The 17,275-nt window shown below is 30.7% G+C and overlaps 2 protein-coding genes across 2 annotated transcripts; both read left to right on the forward strand.

Moving 5' to 3' along the window:
- Positions 1-498: 498 nt before the first annotated feature.
- On the forward strand, positions 499-5,234 carry LOC107413662 (uncharacterized). Its single transcript, XM_016021673.4, has 6 exons — positions 499-895; positions 2,042-2,150; positions 3,086-3,216; positions 3,318-3,392; positions 3,563-3,709; positions 4,729-5,234. Exons 1-6 carry the CDS (start codon positions 617-619, stop codon positions 4,843-4,845), a joined length of 858 nt encoding a protein of 285 aa, XP_015877159.2. The 5' UTR covers positions 499-616; the 3' UTR covers positions 4,846-5,234.
- A 5,453-nt stretch (positions 5,235-10,687) lies between these two features.
- LOC107413670 (uncharacterized) lies at positions 10,688-13,849 on the forward strand. Its single transcript, XM_016021682.4, has 4 exons — positions 10,688-10,942; positions 11,986-12,138; positions 12,516-12,806; positions 12,976-13,849. The coding sequence occupies exons 2-4, from the start codon at positions 12,007-12,009 to the stop codon at positions 13,630-13,632; spliced, it is 1,080 nt and encodes a 359-aa protein (XP_015877168.1). The 5' UTR covers positions 10,688-10,942; positions 11,986-12,006; the 3' UTR covers positions 13,633-13,849.
- The last annotated feature ends 3,426 nt before the right edge of the window (positions 13,850-17,275 follow it).

Below are 17,275 nucleotides of genomic sequence, written 5' to 3' on the forward strand. Positions count from 1 at the left end.
CCTCCTTTTTTTTCAGATTTTTTGATGCTGATGATAATTATTTTTAAATATTTAATAAATCACATAAGAAATCCTACATAAGAGTATTTTTTATTTTTATTTTTTGAAATAGGTGCCTATTTATTATGTTCTTAATTTTATAGAAAACTAGGAGAAAAATAACAAAAAATTAAAATTAAAATGGTGTTAGTATCAATGAAATTTAGATAACTCGTAAATGATAAAGTTTATTATCGTTGTGTTGTTATTTATTATTATTATTATTATTATTATTATTATTATTATTATTATTATTATTATTATATCATAAATTTCATTAAAAAGTAACTAATAGAATAAAATAAAACACTCCAGGTGGCGAAAGGAGGCACAGAGAGAGAGAGAGTAGTGGGTGTGGGCCCTACCTGGGGAGCTAACTGATGTGGAGTTGGTTAGTGTCTTTTAAAACAGAGAAACTCTGAAAAACCGTTTCTTTGGCTTCCTCTTTTCTTTTTTTTCTTTTTTTTCCTCTAATTTTCCCTCAAAACAAACACACTGACAAAAAGCTCTCTCTCTCTCTCTCTCTCTCTCTCTCTCTCTCTCTCTCTATGATTTTCTCTCTCAGGGTTTGGCACGAATGGAAGAGAAGCCACAGCAGCAGCAAAGCAGTGGAGGGAGCAATGTGAAGGTGAACAACGTGATGAATGGAGGAGGAGGAGGAGGAGTAATGGATACGATGAAAGCGGAGAGAGCAGTGTGGCTCATGAAATGCCCTCCGCTCGTCTATCGCTCCCTGCAACCTCCAACAACACATGCCTCCTCTGCTTCTTCGTCCTTTGATCCTTCTCGCCCTGTCGCCAAGGTCGTCGTCTCCATCGACCCTCTCCGCTCCAACGACGATTCTTCTCCTCCTCAGGTATTTTTTTTTTTTCTTTTTCCCTATTTTGTTAGTTCCCAATGTGTGTATCCAAAGCCTTTGCTTTGCGGAATGGATTTTCTGCTTCTATTGTGGTTTTTCCTCAACACTTTTTCATTGGATTCAAAATGCTGTATGTTTTTTTAGGGCCTGATTTTTTGGCCTTTTTTTTTTTCTCGCACGCATTGGCCTTTCCGTTAAAATTTTTTTGTTTTCTAGAATTTCTGTGGTTACTAGGGCAAGAATTTGATTTTTGTTTGGGGTTTTCATTTTATCGGTTTTCATAAAACTTGTTTATTTTATTTATTTATTTATTTTTGTGCTCTTAGGTTTTCTGCATTTTGAATTTGGGTATTGAGTATGCATATTTTAAGTCTTCTTTGCTCGTGCCTTAGGTTCTTCATATTTCACAACTTTATAAAAGTTTATTCAGTTGGTAAACTTTGAAAATTCCATCAAAATTACAAACTATAAAGTTGTCCACAACCTTCCATAATTATCTTTAAGTTGTTGCATATTGTCTGTTGTTAATCACTGAGATACAATCTATAGTTTGGTTAAAACTAGCTTAACGTTCAACTTAACAAGAATGCAATACAAGAAGTCATTGTCTAGTTTTGGGTGATGAACATTTCATGAATACATGAAAGAGTGCTATACAGTTCATAGCTGTCAACTATTTATGCAAATTGGGTAATATTTCAATTATGGCTCCTTGGGTCTCAACTTCTTTCTGTTATGATCTTTTTATGGAATTTCGGAATGAGCTAGGAAAAAAGAAGTTCAAAAGTTCCAAGCTTTAATCCTCATTTAGGAAGATCTTTATTTCTAATCCTTAAGACTACCAAATCAGATGGCATCAGAAATTATGAACATATTTGAACCATTTACACAACATTATTTTTGAAGTTTATGCTATGTTTCTGTTTTCTAGTGCCTCCATGTGATTATCTCCTAGTGAAGAATATACGTTGTTTCTTTTTGTTGCCATTTATTCCATTGAGGAATTTCTTTTCACTATTTGCATAAGTTAACATTTATCTCTTCTTCCCCTAGAAAAATGAAATTAAACAGAAATCTATCTATATATATATATATATATATCTTGTTGCCTTTCTCTTTACACTTTGTTTAAATGGCATTCAGTTCACCATGGAATTGGCGGGCACTGAATCTGGCAATATACCAAAGTGTTACTCTATGGATATGTCGACAGACTTAATTCCAATGTCTGTATTTTCTGAATCACCACAAGGTAAGCATGCAACTTATCTTGACCTTTATGTCCTGATAATAAACAGTGTGCAAGAGTATGAGTATGATACTTACTTCTTTGATAGTTACATAAGAACCTGCTTTGACAATATGCAATTAAGGTCCATTGCTAAATTTTATGTTTATCAGTTTTTTTTTTTTAACTTTCTATACTGCTGATAGCTGGTAGTGGTCTTAAATTTCACTCACAAAGTCTAGTTGACAGGAAAAAAATGCTTTCATCAAGTTTCAATAAATCTTCACTTTTCATTGTCTTAAAGTGCTATTTCCAGTGGTAAAATCTAACATCTTACCTGGAACTCGCTTATGTCCACGGTACTATAATTTCATGTTTAAAAATGTTGTTATTAGTTCATTAGATGACAGAAAATTGATCTTCTTCCAAATGAAGATTTTCTCTTTTGCAGCAAACCAACTGGTCAAGACACTTTGACCCACAACATCCTAATTCTTACATGTGAATTCTCCATCTTGCTTTTTTCGTCTGTTTCTTCCAATAATGGAGTCCTGAAAAAAATAACACATGTTCATGCCAAGTCAAATCAATTGGAGTACTTGGTGTCAGCTAGATATAACTAATCCATCTTTCTTCTTCTTTTTTTCTTTTTAATAATGCATGCAACATCTAGCAGAATTTAATCTGTTATTTTGAGATTTACGTGACCAGTATTGATTAGTTAGGTAAATGTCTCTGGTTACATATGATATATGTTGGTATGACTTGACAAACACTGGTAAGTTCACTTCCTAATTGCTTAAGCTTTTGGGAATAGTGGTAACTCAACACCGTATCAAAGCATTGTTTTATAACTATTCTTGTGTTTTATTCTTGCTAATCTTCATTCGTGTTAAATTATTGTTCTGCACATATTTGAAAAATTCAATTGAATGGATGAATTTTGGTTTCTATTGTAGGAAAGATCTCTGTGGAGGGGAAAATAAGGACCAAATTTGACATGAAGCCTCATAATGAGAACATAGAGAACTATGGGAAACTTTGCCGTGAACGAACTAAAAAATATATGACTAGAAATAGACAGATTCAGGTTTCCAATATTACTTTGAAAATTTAATTGGTAATTCTTTACATTAATTATCTATTCAGTGATATAATTTGTCTTTCACTTTTTCCAAACTCTCATGTCAGGTGATCGACAATGACAATGGGGCTCATATGAGGCCTATGCCTGGGATGATGGGTTTTGTGGTTCCTGGACCCAGCGTACTCATTTATACCTTGTTTTTGTGTATAATATCTTGAATGAAATTGTCTTTTGCTGCTTGCATTTTTAGGGGGAACTAACATATTCTGGTAATATAAAAGTATGTCGCATTATATTTCATCGCTGTTATCCTTCAATATCAACCATTAAGAACTCTCTATTTGAATAGGATAAGAAGAAAACACCAACCAAGAGTTCAGACATGAAAAGAACAAGGAGGGACCGTGGAGAAATGGAAGAGATCATGTTTAAGCTCTTTGAGAGACAACCAAATTGGACTTTGAGACACCTGATCCAAGAGACAGACCAACCTGAAGTAAGTTTTTCAGTCACTTACATAAATTTGTAATTATCTATCTCTATGAATCTTAATTTAATAATATACTTATCTATGTATAATGAAGAAGAATATGGTTATAAAATTTAGTTTACATGAGTAGAGTGGAGTTTAATTGTATATTATTTGCATATATTATAGCATATGCTCCTCTCAGGATAATATGTTTATTAGCAATACTTACAACTTACAAGACCGTGTTATCAGTTACTATATAAGAATTGGCACGACTCTTATATGCTATTCTATTTTGACTACTGAGAACCAAAATTGTTACGTAGATAATCACTTCCCTTCAATGGCTGAGTAATATGCCAATATCTAGTTTAATAGTATGCAGTTAGGAAGATAGACATGATAAATTAAAAATGTGTTGCAGTCTAAGTGGATTCGTGACCCAAGTGTACTGTACTTAAGACTAGGTTTACTGTAGACATATCATGCATATATGATGCAGAGTTCTTTTATCTGTACTTTTTTATTTCTTTCTGGCTTGGCATGATATGTAATACAACCCAATGATGTATCTATAATTTTTCTATTGATTGTCCCTTTTCTTTTCTCTTGAAGCCTATTTCCTCTTCATGTCTTGTCGCATAAACTTCTGAATGATAAATTCCATAGAACTATTAATCATTCTAACAATTATACAACAAGGAGAAGCCCATAACTTCTTTGCTTTCTTAACCGCCATTAGAATAATATTAACAATGACATCGAAATACCATTCTCCCATCCATTACGATAACAAGGGACTTACACCTGGTAGGCTAGCTGGATGTTTTTGTGCAGTTGGCTGAATTTTTACTCTTACCCGGAAAGCTTAGGTACTTGTACCATTTCCAATGTACTTGGTATTCCCCTATTCTGGTTAGTAGATAAACTTGCATTGTGGCTGACCTAAATTTCTATAGGTTAAACAAAATGATTATAAGCAAGAATATCTTTTCATTTTTTTAATTACCCGTTATGTTTTGATTCTGTATGTCCATCTGCAGCAATTCCTGAAAGACATACTTAAAGAACTTTGTGTCTACAACAACAAGGGAGCTAATCAAGGAACATATGAGTTGAAGCCAGAATACAGGAGAACAAACGAGGAAACAGCTTCCTAAATAGGTCATAAGCTATTAAAGATTAACCACTTCAGGTTGAAAACTCCAGCACTGTTAATATCAACTCTTGCTTTTCTTAGACTACTGACCTAATGCCTTCTTCTCTATCAGCATTGATAATTTATTCTTCAATGCAAAAGATCAGAAAGAGATAAAGGCTTGTCCCCACATAGCTGTGGCTCAATTTGTAGATTTAGGATTTAATTAATTGTGCATCAGAGTTGCCTTTTTTTGACCCTCTTTTGTAAATATAAAGCATTGCGACATCCTTTAAAGCTATCTTATTACAGTTTGGGAATTTGTCTCTTGGGTCCTTGTGAGCGTAGTGTACATATTTAACAGTTCTCAGTTATTTTTAATAATACATTTAAAATTATTATTATTGTTATTTTTTTTTCTTAACTTCTAATTATGCCATGCACGTTACAAGTCTTTTACCTAAGTATGTAGCTGACTTGCTGGAGTACCTAAGTTCTGGAGGAACTGCACTTTACATAGCTGGAAGATTTAGCGAAGTAGGGCTTATTTTATTTATTTATTTTTTTTCAAGTTGCTTGTTTTTGGCTTCATACATGCAAGGTCTAGCTGGATGCCACTTGAGAAGAGTATGCACGATGAATTGGAGGTTCAGTTACCATAGCATATTTTTTAAAAATATTTGTAAGAGAGTAAATCTACTTGCCACCTTTCTTAAAATAAAATAAAATAAAATATTCTACTTGCCACCTTTGACTATTGGAAAATTTTCTATTACTTCCGGAGTAGCACAGTTATACTCCTTCGTTTTACTTCATGACATGTGGAAAAAGTCATACGAAACAAAACTCTCTCTCATACTAATAGCCCTCTTTCTTTCTGTCCCCAAAAAAAAAAAAAAAAAAAAAAAAAAAAAAAAAAAAAACAAACATTTTCTCTTCTGCCTCAAAAACCCATTAGTCTTGGAAAAATTCTAACCAGAGACTTGTCAAGAGATCTCACTTGGTCAAAACTTGTGCCTTCTATTTCTACCTTGCTTTTCTAACAGTGGGAATAATTAAATCAACCCAAAACTCAAATAGAAAGATATTGGAGAAATAGTGAGCGTGATCCAACATATAAATATATATTAATGATTCTATTTACATTACAAAATTTGATAACCATACTATATTTTTAATTATTTTTTAATATTTCAAAAATATCATTCATTAAAAAAGATGTGATTGTACCTTGTATGTCATAGTATGGTGTAATGCTAGAGCAGTTTCTCCATCACCTACAAAGAGTCAGCAATATTTGGTTTTGTCAGATCAAGCGTGAAACTTGGCTGTACTGGATTACCATGTGTCCATTATTGAGTCCTACTTGGATTATTGTGATAAGAGCATTACCAAATGTGATCCGTCTGTTGTCTAGTAAAGCTACTAGACATATGACATTTTGACATTTTTTCCTCATATAAAGATAGGTTGTAAGCTTATCCTTATAGCTGTAATGTGTAGACGTTGATCTCTATATTTTTTAATTTATTTTTTAGTAAGAAGAGGGAGATATGTGTTATGGTTGGAAGTATTCACTGTCTGGACAACTACTTCAAAGCTACTTTAGAGGATTTGTAGATTGAGGCTAGTTTAGAGGCTCTTGGAGGAATAATTGTTTTTGAGAACTATTTTGTAGTAGATAATTTATAATATTGATAAGGATTAAGTGGATGAAGAGCTAAAAAATCTAATGGAGGCTTTGAAGAAGTGGAGGGATGGATTTCTGACCATTAGACTTCATAATAGAATTTGTTTATGTGGTTTTCATGGGCTTGGATATCTGGTATTTGGTTGCTAGCAGTAGTTATTTTAACCATAACCTTAATACCTAATATAGGATTTATAAAAGGTAAGGATTTGTAGAAAATTAGAGGAGATATTTTAGGGTCTTAACAGTGCCTAAACACAAAACAGTGGCTATTGTTCCTCTTTCTATTCTAATTTATGATCCTATTTCAAAGCTCTGAAATGATTGAAAAAACAAACCAGATGACTGTAGATACCTAGTATTCTTTTCTGTTATGAATGATTAGTTTATGTTGCAACCATATAGCGTACTTTGAATTACTAGGTTGAAGAAAGGTTAAGAATAGGAAAAAGGTATTTAAAATGGATGACTGATACCAAAGTTGAAAATAAAAGAAAATACTAAAGATTTTGTTAATGATCAACGGTTACAACTGACTCTGCCTTCTAAGCTTATGGGGATTCATCAAAACTTATGCCTTCTATCTCCACCTTGCTCCTTTCATGGTGGAATCATAAACCCAAAACAAATGGAGAAATAGTGGATGAGATCCAACCTGTATCCATATACAAATTCCATTCATACTACAAAATTTGTTAATTACACCGTATTTTTAATTATTTGCAATATTTTAAAAGTATCATTTGTTAAAAAGTAACAAATATCCTTAAATACATAATAGAATAAAAATAAATTAATACGTACTACATTATAGAATTTTAGGGAAAAAAATAAACCCTAAAAATGGAGACAATAGAATTTAGTGATCAAGAAGAGAAAATCAACAAAAAAGCAAATTAGCAAATCATTTCTTTAAATCATAAAAATGTATGTATTTAGCTTCTTTTTTTTTTTTTTGTTATTTATTTGCTTTATGTGTAATATGTTTTTATATTTTGTTTAATATGTTTTTCCAACTAACTGCTTTTGTCATATATACTTTGAAGTTGTTCAATATATATAGCCAGATGGTTTGATCACGTCCTGATTTTGTATACCAAATAAAAAAATTGTTGCAATGATTTGTGAAATCGTCCAATATTCATAGTCAGATGAATTGAATACATCTGTGTGATGTGTATCGGAATACTTCAATTATATCTAAGTTATATAATTTGAACGAAAACATAAAAATATGTGAACTCATCCAATGTATATAACCTAAATGAATTGAATATTTTCAAATTATGTATACTAGACTATTCGTCAATTCTGGATTATATAATCTGAATAGAAACATAAAAATATGTGAAGATAGAGAATAAAATCTAGACAACTATCTTTCTCACATTTTGATTTATTATTGTTTTTGCGGATGAACTAATATACAAGAGGGATTGTTGAAGATGAAGAACAAAATCCAAACAAATACCTTTTCTCACATTTTAATTTAGTGCTGTTTTTGCAAATAAATTAATCCAGATCAAGAAAAATTGTTGAAAATGAAGCTACAGGGATTTGGAATTAGGGTTTTAGTGTAGTGTATGTAATGTATGTATTTAATTTCAAAAGCAATCAAGGATAATAAAACGTAGTGTATATATTTACTATTTAATTATATTTAAGAATAAATTAGGTATAATTGAATTGATATAAGTAGTAAAAATTAAAATAAAAATTAATGTATGTAGAATGTAATGCAGGTGTCAAAATTTATAGTGTGCATAAAATTACCCATATATATATATATATATTTTTTTTGGTTGATGAAGGTAGTTGGGTGAGAATTCTTATTGTTGTATGGAAAAGAATAGCTGCTTGTGAGAAGAAAGATTTGTCTTAAATAGGAAAAGAAAAAACAATAGTAAATCGGAGTGGATCATTAGGTTCCAAACTTAATCGTGCAAAATTTAATAACTAGAATTCATTAAAGCTTGAAAGATCTCTTTTAATTTAAAATTTTATAGATTTGTGTTTGAGTTTTTATATGTTTTGTCTTAGAAGATATTAACAGCAATATTTTTAAGTATAAAATAAGATTTGAGTAAGATCTGATAAACTTTTTTTCATTTTATTCCTTTAGATAATTCGAAGAAACGTATCAAAAAATTTGTCTTGAAATTTTAACGGATTTGAATTGTCAACGTCAAAGAATGTGTTTAGGAGAAAGAAAGAATCGCATTTGCCATTTGTATAAGCTTCATTTATTTATTTTATTTTTTTTGGCAAAGAAAAGAAAAAGTATTGAGTACTGATCCAATTACCGGTGGAATCCATATTAACATAGTAATTATGCTCTTTATATCAAAGAGCATATTATTCAAAATAAAATGCATTTTAAAAAATCTAATAAAATAAAGAGTAGAATATTTTATGCCCCCACAATATTTTTTATCATTTCTATATTTTTTTCCCAATAAATAATTGTTCCTTATAACAAAGTGTTTTGTGTCCAATTATAACAAAGTGTTTTCTTTATATATAAAAGAAATTAAATAAAATTATTAATTGTATTATTGAAAATTATAAGAATGATAGATAAATATATTAGTTGAAAATTATAAATGCAATAAATAAATGTATTAAAAGCTATTATAAAGAGTGAATTTAACTCTTCACATCTAGAAAATCAAATTTTATTTTATATTTAATTTTTTAATTAGAATTATAAAAAATAGATATAATTCTTTAAAAATAGAGATATATTGAAATTTTTAAACAAGCTATTGATGCTTCAAAAATGCTGGCTTTGAATTTGAGAATATTTATATGCGAAAAATATACAATTTCAATTTCTAGAAAAGTCTTCTTTATCATCACATAAAAGTCCAATGGGTTTTTCAAAAAAAAAATAAAATAAAAAATTATTTCCCAATGTTTTGTGTCCATGTCCAACCAGAATCAAATAAAAACAATACCAAACTGACTCATCACAATTCTACGCTAATTTTTCAACTTGGTATTTTTTAATTATTATTATTTTTTTATATTTTAATTTTGTCATAGCTATTATATTCAAGATCGGTAGTCTAACACTTTGAGAAGTCAATAGGAGATATTTCAAGCAATGATCGTGTGGCATGCACTGGTCTAAATGTTCCCAAGACAAAATTTTACAAAGTTAAAGAAATCATATAAAAGAGGAAATTAACAAAAATAAAATTTAGTGTACTTACTGTATTAATTTTTTAAAAATAATATAATTAATCAATTGATATATATATATATATATATATAAAATAACCAATTTTGCTATCTTTCTATCTTCGGTAATTACATATAGAACCTCTTACGTTTCTTTTTTTTCTTTTTTTTTAATTGCATTACCATTTCTTTTCTATATATTTTTTGAATTATTTTATCTATAAATTGTCGCATCTTCATTGAAAAAAATTAATAAAAAAAGTAAAAGTTGATTGTATTTTAATGCATTGTATTTTAGTTAAATCACACTTTACACAGTTGAGTTTAAATTTTTATATCTTTAATGTATAATTTGTTTCACTTTATTTCAATTTCTAAATTGATTAAGAAAAATTTAAAAATTAAAAAAATTAACTAATTTTCTAATTAATCAATTTTTTTAATCTTATTTCTAAATTAAAAAACTATTTATTTTTCAATTTTTAAATTTTATATTAATCAATTTATGAAGTAAATTAATATAAAATAAATTAAAAATTAAAAATTTAATATAAAAATATTTTAAATTTGAAAATTTAAAATACAATCCGACCAACATACAAAAGCTAAAATAAAATTAACCCAAAATACCAAAATACAATTAGCATTTTTCTTAAAACAGAAAGGACATCAATAATATTCGTTATGGTCAAAATATTAATAGTATTTTTGGATTAAAAAATATTAATTGTTGAATAATAAGTATGTTTTTTGATTAAACAATTAATATAAACAATGCGCGTGTGGCACGCAGCCACCCAAAATGGTCAACGTTCAGCAGCGGATACGAATACGAATACGGATACGGATCCTGATTGGAATACGAATACGAACAAGATACGTAGAAATGAAGCGAAGCAAAGCAAGAAGAGAAAATTAGTAATTAGGATACATACAACGGAGAGCGTTGACTGAAACTAAAGTTGTATGAAACCCAAACTCCAAATTCAATTCCAATTTGGAGAGCGATCAGCCATTGAATTATTCGCCGTCTGCAAAGAGCGTGTGCCCAACACGGTGCCGTTTTCCTCAACTTTATGAAAAAACAAGGGTATACAAAATAAAGCACACGCCTTTTCCTTCGTTTTTCACCTAACACCCAACGAATTTCTCTCTGTCTCTCTATTCTCTCTCTCTCTATAGTCTCCTCGATCTTCGTGTGCATCGCTGAAGCTCAAGCCTCTGCCATTGCAATCCGTCTTTCAAGGTACGGTGTGTGTGATTTTCTTTATTTTTTTAGCCTTTTTTTTTTTTTTTGGGGTTTCTTGCTAGATCGGTTTCGTTGCGATTTGCGATTCGTGTCTTGTTCCTGAATTTATTAAATTTGTATATACTTTGCTTGCTAATATTGATTATTGATGATAAAAAAAAACAGAAGTATTTTTATTAATTTTTTACAGCTCATGTTTGCTAATTGAATTTCATTATGTTTTCTATTATTGTTATATGCTCAATTTTTTTTTTTCTTTTTTAGGAGACATAATTGCTTATTCCAGCTGATAAAATTATATATGAGCTATATATTGGATTTTGATCTTTCATTCGAATTTACTTTGATCGCTTCGAATGTCCAACTGGGTTGGTCTATAATTTTGAAGTCGTTGGTTAATATTTACAGAGCTTGTTGGTTGTCTAAGCCTAGATGTTGCAATTGCTCAGTTTTCTGTTTTCATGTTGTGACTTTTTGTTGATCTGTGGGCGTGGCTTTGCTTGTGCTTGTTGAAATATATTCCATTCTTTACAAGCTTTTGTACTTTAAGAACAAGTTATGTGTTTCTTGGCAAATCTCGTTGAGACCGTATAATTCTTTTATGTGAATGTAAGTTTTTCTATTAAGCATCAATTGGGTAGCATACTTCTTTAGAAGCATCCACCAATCGTTTCCTTAACTGCAGATTTATAATTTTCTGGAGTAATTTTGTGAATTTTCCATGGGCAACTTAAATCTTAGATGGTTTTTTTTTTTTTTCAAAAGACAAAATAAAATAAAGTTGGCGTGTGCTTTCTTTGATGCCAAATATCAAATTCATCCTGTTGTCAGATACCAATGCTGGAAAGTTATAGAACCTTTTTTTTTTTTTTTTTTGGTTTAAGGCTCCGTGTTTAGTTTTTATGATGAAACCCTTTATGTTTTAACAATTATTGGTGAACATCTGATTGTCAATGTGTTAAGATTTTGATCGGCAATTAAAGCTTTCATATTTTGCATTTTGGAGACACTTACGCTTATGTTTTTTTCTCCTATTGCAGGAAACTGTCATCGCATAAAGAATGGAAAACTTTTTCAGAGATTTTAATGAGTCTGTGCCTTCACAGCTGGATATACTTAGATGCCCATTTCTGAGAAACATCAATGAGCCTACCAATTTTTCCTTCTCCTCATCCTTGGCGTTCCCTATGCCAGTAAGTTGTGCCTTTCCACACTTGAGATTTCCAGTATTGTTGTAACTATGTGTGTGTGTGTGTGTGTGTGTGTGTGTGTGTGTGTGTGTGTGTGTATATATTTTTAGTTTTATTTTTTTTTTCTTTTCCTGGTCCCATTTATCAAGAAAAATGATCCTTGAAACTTCTGTTTTTATTTCCCTAATTAGCATACTCTTTTGTCCATGAATGGTGCATAAAGCTGCTCCTGTAGGAGATGAACATTGTTGTTACTTAAACCACAATTTCTCATGTTTGAACTTGAGAGACCTTGTGTGACTTAGGCTTTTGTTTTCATTGCTGCACAACCTTACTAGAAATAGGGCATTCACTAATTAATTTTTATATTTCATTCTTAGGTACGGGGAGCTAAAGGTCCAATTTTTGAAGATGGCCCCAATTTTGATATGGCATTCAGGCTTTTCCATGGGCATGATGGAGTAGTTCCTCTTTCTGGAAGATTGAACGTGCCTGCTGAGAAAGTTGAGCATCACCCAACTCCATCCCAGTTTAATCCATTGGCAGCAAAGGCTGCCACTATCAGTCTCTCATCCTTTGGAGCTGGAGGTCCATTCAGCTTTGATTCTTTCTCTGAAAAGTGGAAGAATCAGAAAAAAAAATCCAAGTCATCCAAGAAGGAGTCTTCACAGGTATAAATCCTTGGTGCCTTGTACTAAAAACAGTTCATCTGGTTTAGCATTTATTTATTTATTTATTTATTTATTTATTTATTTATTTGTTTTTGGAAGTTTATATTTATGGATCACAAGTCAAAATTCATTTATCATACTTATAAAAGTTTCTCTTCTTTTTTATCAGGGAGGGAATTCAAATCATGAAGCAATGAGTAATGAGTGGCTGCAAAGTGGGAATTGCCCTATTGCAAAATCGTACCGGGCAGTGAGTAATGTTCTCCCACTTGTTGCAAAGGTTTTTCAGCCCCCTTCAGGCATGAAATACAAGTGCCCACCAGCAATAGTAGCAGCACGAGCAGCTTTAGCAAGGACAGCATTTGCGAAGAATCTCCGCCCACAACCATTGCCTGCGAAAATACTTGTGATTGGCGCATTAGGCATGGCAGCCAATGTTCCTTTGGGGATATGGAGAGAGCATACTGAGAAATTCTCCCCATCCTGGTTTGCTGCTATCCACGCAGCTGTTCCATTCATAGGCATGCTTAGGAAGTCTGTTTTGATGCCTAAGACAGCTATGGCATTTACCATTGCAGCATCAGCATTGGGACAGATTATTGGCTCTAGGGCAGAAAGGTACCGGCTGAAGGCGGTGGCCGAAAAAAAATTGACCGAAACCAGCACTTTTAGTGGATCTACCCGATTAGAAACCAGCAATTTTGATGGATCTACCCAATTGGAGGTGGTCAAAGCGAATGTTAGTCATTGTGGTGATATTGGCCAGTGGAATTCAGCTACCCTAACTGTGGGAGGGCCGGCCTCATCAACAGATGTTTGCTGCTGATTTTTTGTTGCCATTACTGAGTTGATATGGTGTATCCTTTGTATTTTGGCAAGAGTAATTCTGTATCGTAGATTGTGTGTGTTTCATCTGTTCCTTTGTCTTGGACTGTTGTCCATGTCCTTGGAAGACTATGGGGTAATAAAATGAGATGAAACGAGAATGATTTATCTAATTTGTAGATGGTGAATGAAAATGAACATGGAAAGATTCTTTTTTATTTTCCCTTTTTTTTTTTCAATTAATGTTATAATCTTTTTACCGTCTGTGGTTTAATTATTCAAGCTTGTTTGTTTGCCAAGAAAATATATTGCTTCAAATGAAATTAGGTGGGGCAATCAATGGTGTGTATGAGATGAATTGATACCCTCAACAACCCGTCTGAATCTGAACTGCTCCAGGATCTTAAAAGATTTTCATGGGTTGGGTAGCTTTTAGTTGAGACGATGTATTGTGTCATCCATGTGGTGCTGGGCAACGAAAAGTCACCATCCAGAATGTGGTTGTTATATTATATTTATATATAATATCGATTTTTTCTTCTTTTGGATATTTTTGACGGCAATTTTGTACACAAAAATGGACCTACAAGATAAGTTTTGATAAATTGGGTTTGGTTACTGTACACTGGTGGGTCCGTTTTGGTTGGCAATTGGGTAGGATTTGGAATCTTCATGAATCGGTGAGGGCTTGTCCAGAACACAAGTTGAAATAAGATTGAATTATCAGACAGAAAAACACAAAGAGGCTAGTTAGATAACTTAGATTTTGATAACTCTATTTTGGAAATTTTGTACTTTTGGCCTTCGGTTTTATAATTTACTGCATTGAGTTTTTTTTTTTTTTTTTTTTTTGAAAGAGTTTTTGTAAGTTTGACTAATGGGATATTAATGGTTATCTCACATGAATTGTAAATGGGTAACAAAATATAATTAAAAAAAATAAGAGGGCATTAAAATGCAAAATTTTAATATTTGAAAGTATTAAAATGATTTTAACTTATAGAATTTTAATTAGAACTATAATTTTTATAAAATTAAAAATAACCTTTTTTTTTAAATTAGTCACTTTATTTTCAAGTTTGTTTTTTAACATATAAACACATTTAAAATTTTCAAAAATAATTGAGAAGGCAGTCCTCATTTTTACACTATTTTTTATTATTATTATTCTAAAAACTTTTGAATATTGAAATTTTTTTATGGGAGGATCTCATTCCCTGCCTCATGCCTTCTTCTTCTTCTTAAAAAAATAAAAACAAAAAATAAAAAATAAAAAATAAAAAGATCCCAACTCCATGTGATGCTTCCTTTTTATTACTATTTGATCTTGTAAAAGTTTTCATTTAAATGTTAATAAAAGTTTTTACTTTTAAATTTATATATTATTAAAAATTTTCATTTCTCAAATTCAATGTCAATTTTTATTTCACTGTCACTGTTAAATTAATTGACTATTTTTAATGATCCTGAAATATTTGTATATTGAAGGGAATAGAATCTAATCAACTTGTTCAATAAATACAATATCCTAAAAATATTCCATTTTTGAAATTCAGTGTCACTAAATGGTTACCATTTTATGTCCCATCATCAAGCTAAGAAGATTCTCAAGTTATTGAGATCAAGAAAGCAAATGTGTGGGAGAAACCTAACAATTTGTCAATTAATTGTCCCAACAATGTATTGGAAATCCCAACAAATAGAGTTTGGGAAATACAGTATCATCTAACTAAATCATACAATAATTTATCAACTAATTAGCCGAATATTATGTCAAGAATCTCGACAAATTTACATGAGAAGACACAGCATCCATGGTTTTTCTCACAATAGAAATTCAGTTAACGATTCATTTACCTACTTTTAACCTATCAAGTTCAAAAACATTCGTTATCCCATTTTAACAATCCAATCTACTTTAACTCTCACCCACTTGTAAATCCCTATTTAATTCATATTTTTGTCAATTGTTGTGGGTTTATGTCAAATCAACATTAACCCGCCAAACTTAATTTGCTGAAAACCCTTCAGTTCATTGTCTCATACAAAAATATTGAACTGAAGGATCTCCATCTACATCTCTTTCTCCCTCACTTTCTAATACATTTTCAAAAACTAAAACCTTATAATCATTATCATACCCTATAAACACTATCATACACCTTTGAAAAAACTCAAACCCAACCAAAAACAAACTAGTTTTTTACCTATACTGTGTGCATGAAGATGATGCGGACTGCTGAGGGACAAGATAAAAGGAGAGGAAAAAGCTTCTAAATCTATTTGCAATATGATAGTGCAAGGATTTTTACCATAAAACTCCATATGTTTATCATGCAATATGCACGCCAAATTAAATGAAGCTTACATCATGTTAGCTGAAGGATGAATACAATGAGAGAGGACGAACACAAGCGTTTGAAGAAGAACCGAAAACTACTGCAAATGAAGGATATATTAGAAGCCTGAAAAAGTTCAAACTGGTTAGGTATTAAACGTGTAAGTAGCAGTGAACTCATTGGTGTTTGTTGAGTTTCTACATACATACCCACCATATTAATTAAAATTAATTGAATTGGGAAGCGAATAACCCTTTCACATTTATCTATAGACGTTTATTGATGAAAATTAAATCTAAAAAGAATGGATGTTGAAAAAATTTTTATTATGAAAAATAAATGCTTATTATATTTATTAACACATATATGAATACGCAGCCTAGCACATAAATAAAAGGCAACCTCGCATAGAAAAACAAATGGTATGTTAATGTAACACAGACTTATTGAGTAAAATATTGCGAATAACATTGGTGGAAAACATATACATACAATTGTTATATAATTGTTCCAATCTCAAATAAAGATCTCGATTTAAAGAGAGGAAAAATAACATAACATAGGTACATGTGTGACATAAATGTCCTGATAATAAATGGAAATCCTAACTTAATTGACTCGGAAATTATAGGTATAATACAAGTGAGAAACTTTGACTTGTGACATAATTTTCCTGATTAAAAACGAAGCTACCAACTAAATCAAATCGGAAATAGCGGGAATAACATAGCTAAATGCATACAATTATAATATATTTGTTTCCAAAGATCCCAACTTTAAAAAATGTAAAGACTTCAACCTTTTATTTAATTAATTAATTTTCATTTAAACTATGTCATGATTATATTTGAATAAAGCTTAGTTAAAATTATCAAATAGATGAATATGTTAATTACATTTGATAAATCACAAGATAAGCTTATCAAACGAAGCTTATATTTTTTAATAAAGCTTTTTTAAGTAATGATATATTTTATTTCATTGAGAACTGAAACTTCTCAACTTTTAATTAGAATTTTTTAATTTAAAATGTTAGGTCATTTATTGCAGTGTGCGAGCGCATGAACATCAATTATTAAACACTATTTATAAGTATTCTTGAGAAAAACAGCCAGCGAGATTTTTAATTTAGGGAAAATGAATTATGCCCAAAAAAACAACATTAACTTGATGTTTAAGTTCCCAAAACATTTATTATGAAGCCTGCGTCTTTTCAGTTTACAATGTCACCTAATCTCTCTTATTTTATGCCTATTTAATAGTTTAGCAATAAGGATAAAGTGTGATATATCCTAAACCCAAAAT

The sequence above is a fragment of the Ziziphus jujuba genome, chromosome 8 (assembly GCF_031755915.1).
Source record: "Ziziphus jujuba cultivar Dongzao chromosome 8, ASM3175591v1".
Classification (NCBI taxonomy): Eukaryota; Viridiplantae; Streptophyta; class Magnoliopsida; order Rosales; family Rhamnaceae; genus Ziziphus; species Ziziphus jujuba.

Coding starts and splice junctions, on each gene's coding strand:
- LOC107413662 (XM_016021673.4), top strand. CDS start 617: ATGGAAGAGAAGCCACAGCAGCAGCAAAGCAGTGGAGGGAGCAATGTG. Junction 2,151..3,085: donor ATTTTCTGAATCACCACAAG/GTAAGCATGCAA, acceptor TTTCTATTGTAG/GAAAGATCTCTGTGGAGGGG. Junction 3,393..3,562: donor TTGTGGTTCCTGGACCCAGC/GTACTCATTTAT, acceptor CTATTTGAATAG/GATAAGAAGAAAACACCAAC.
- LOC107413670 (XM_016021682.4), top strand. CDS start 12,007: ATGGAAAACTTTTTCAGAGATTTTAATGAGTCTGTGCCTTCACAGCTG. Junction 12,139..12,515: donor CCTTGGCGTTCCCTATGCCA/GTAAGTTGTGCC, acceptor TTTCATTCTTAG/GTACGGGGAGCTAAAGGTCC. Junction 12,807..12,975: donor CCAAGAAGGAGTCTTCACAG/GTATAAATCCTT, acceptor CTTTTTTATCAG/GGAGGGAATTCAAATCATGA.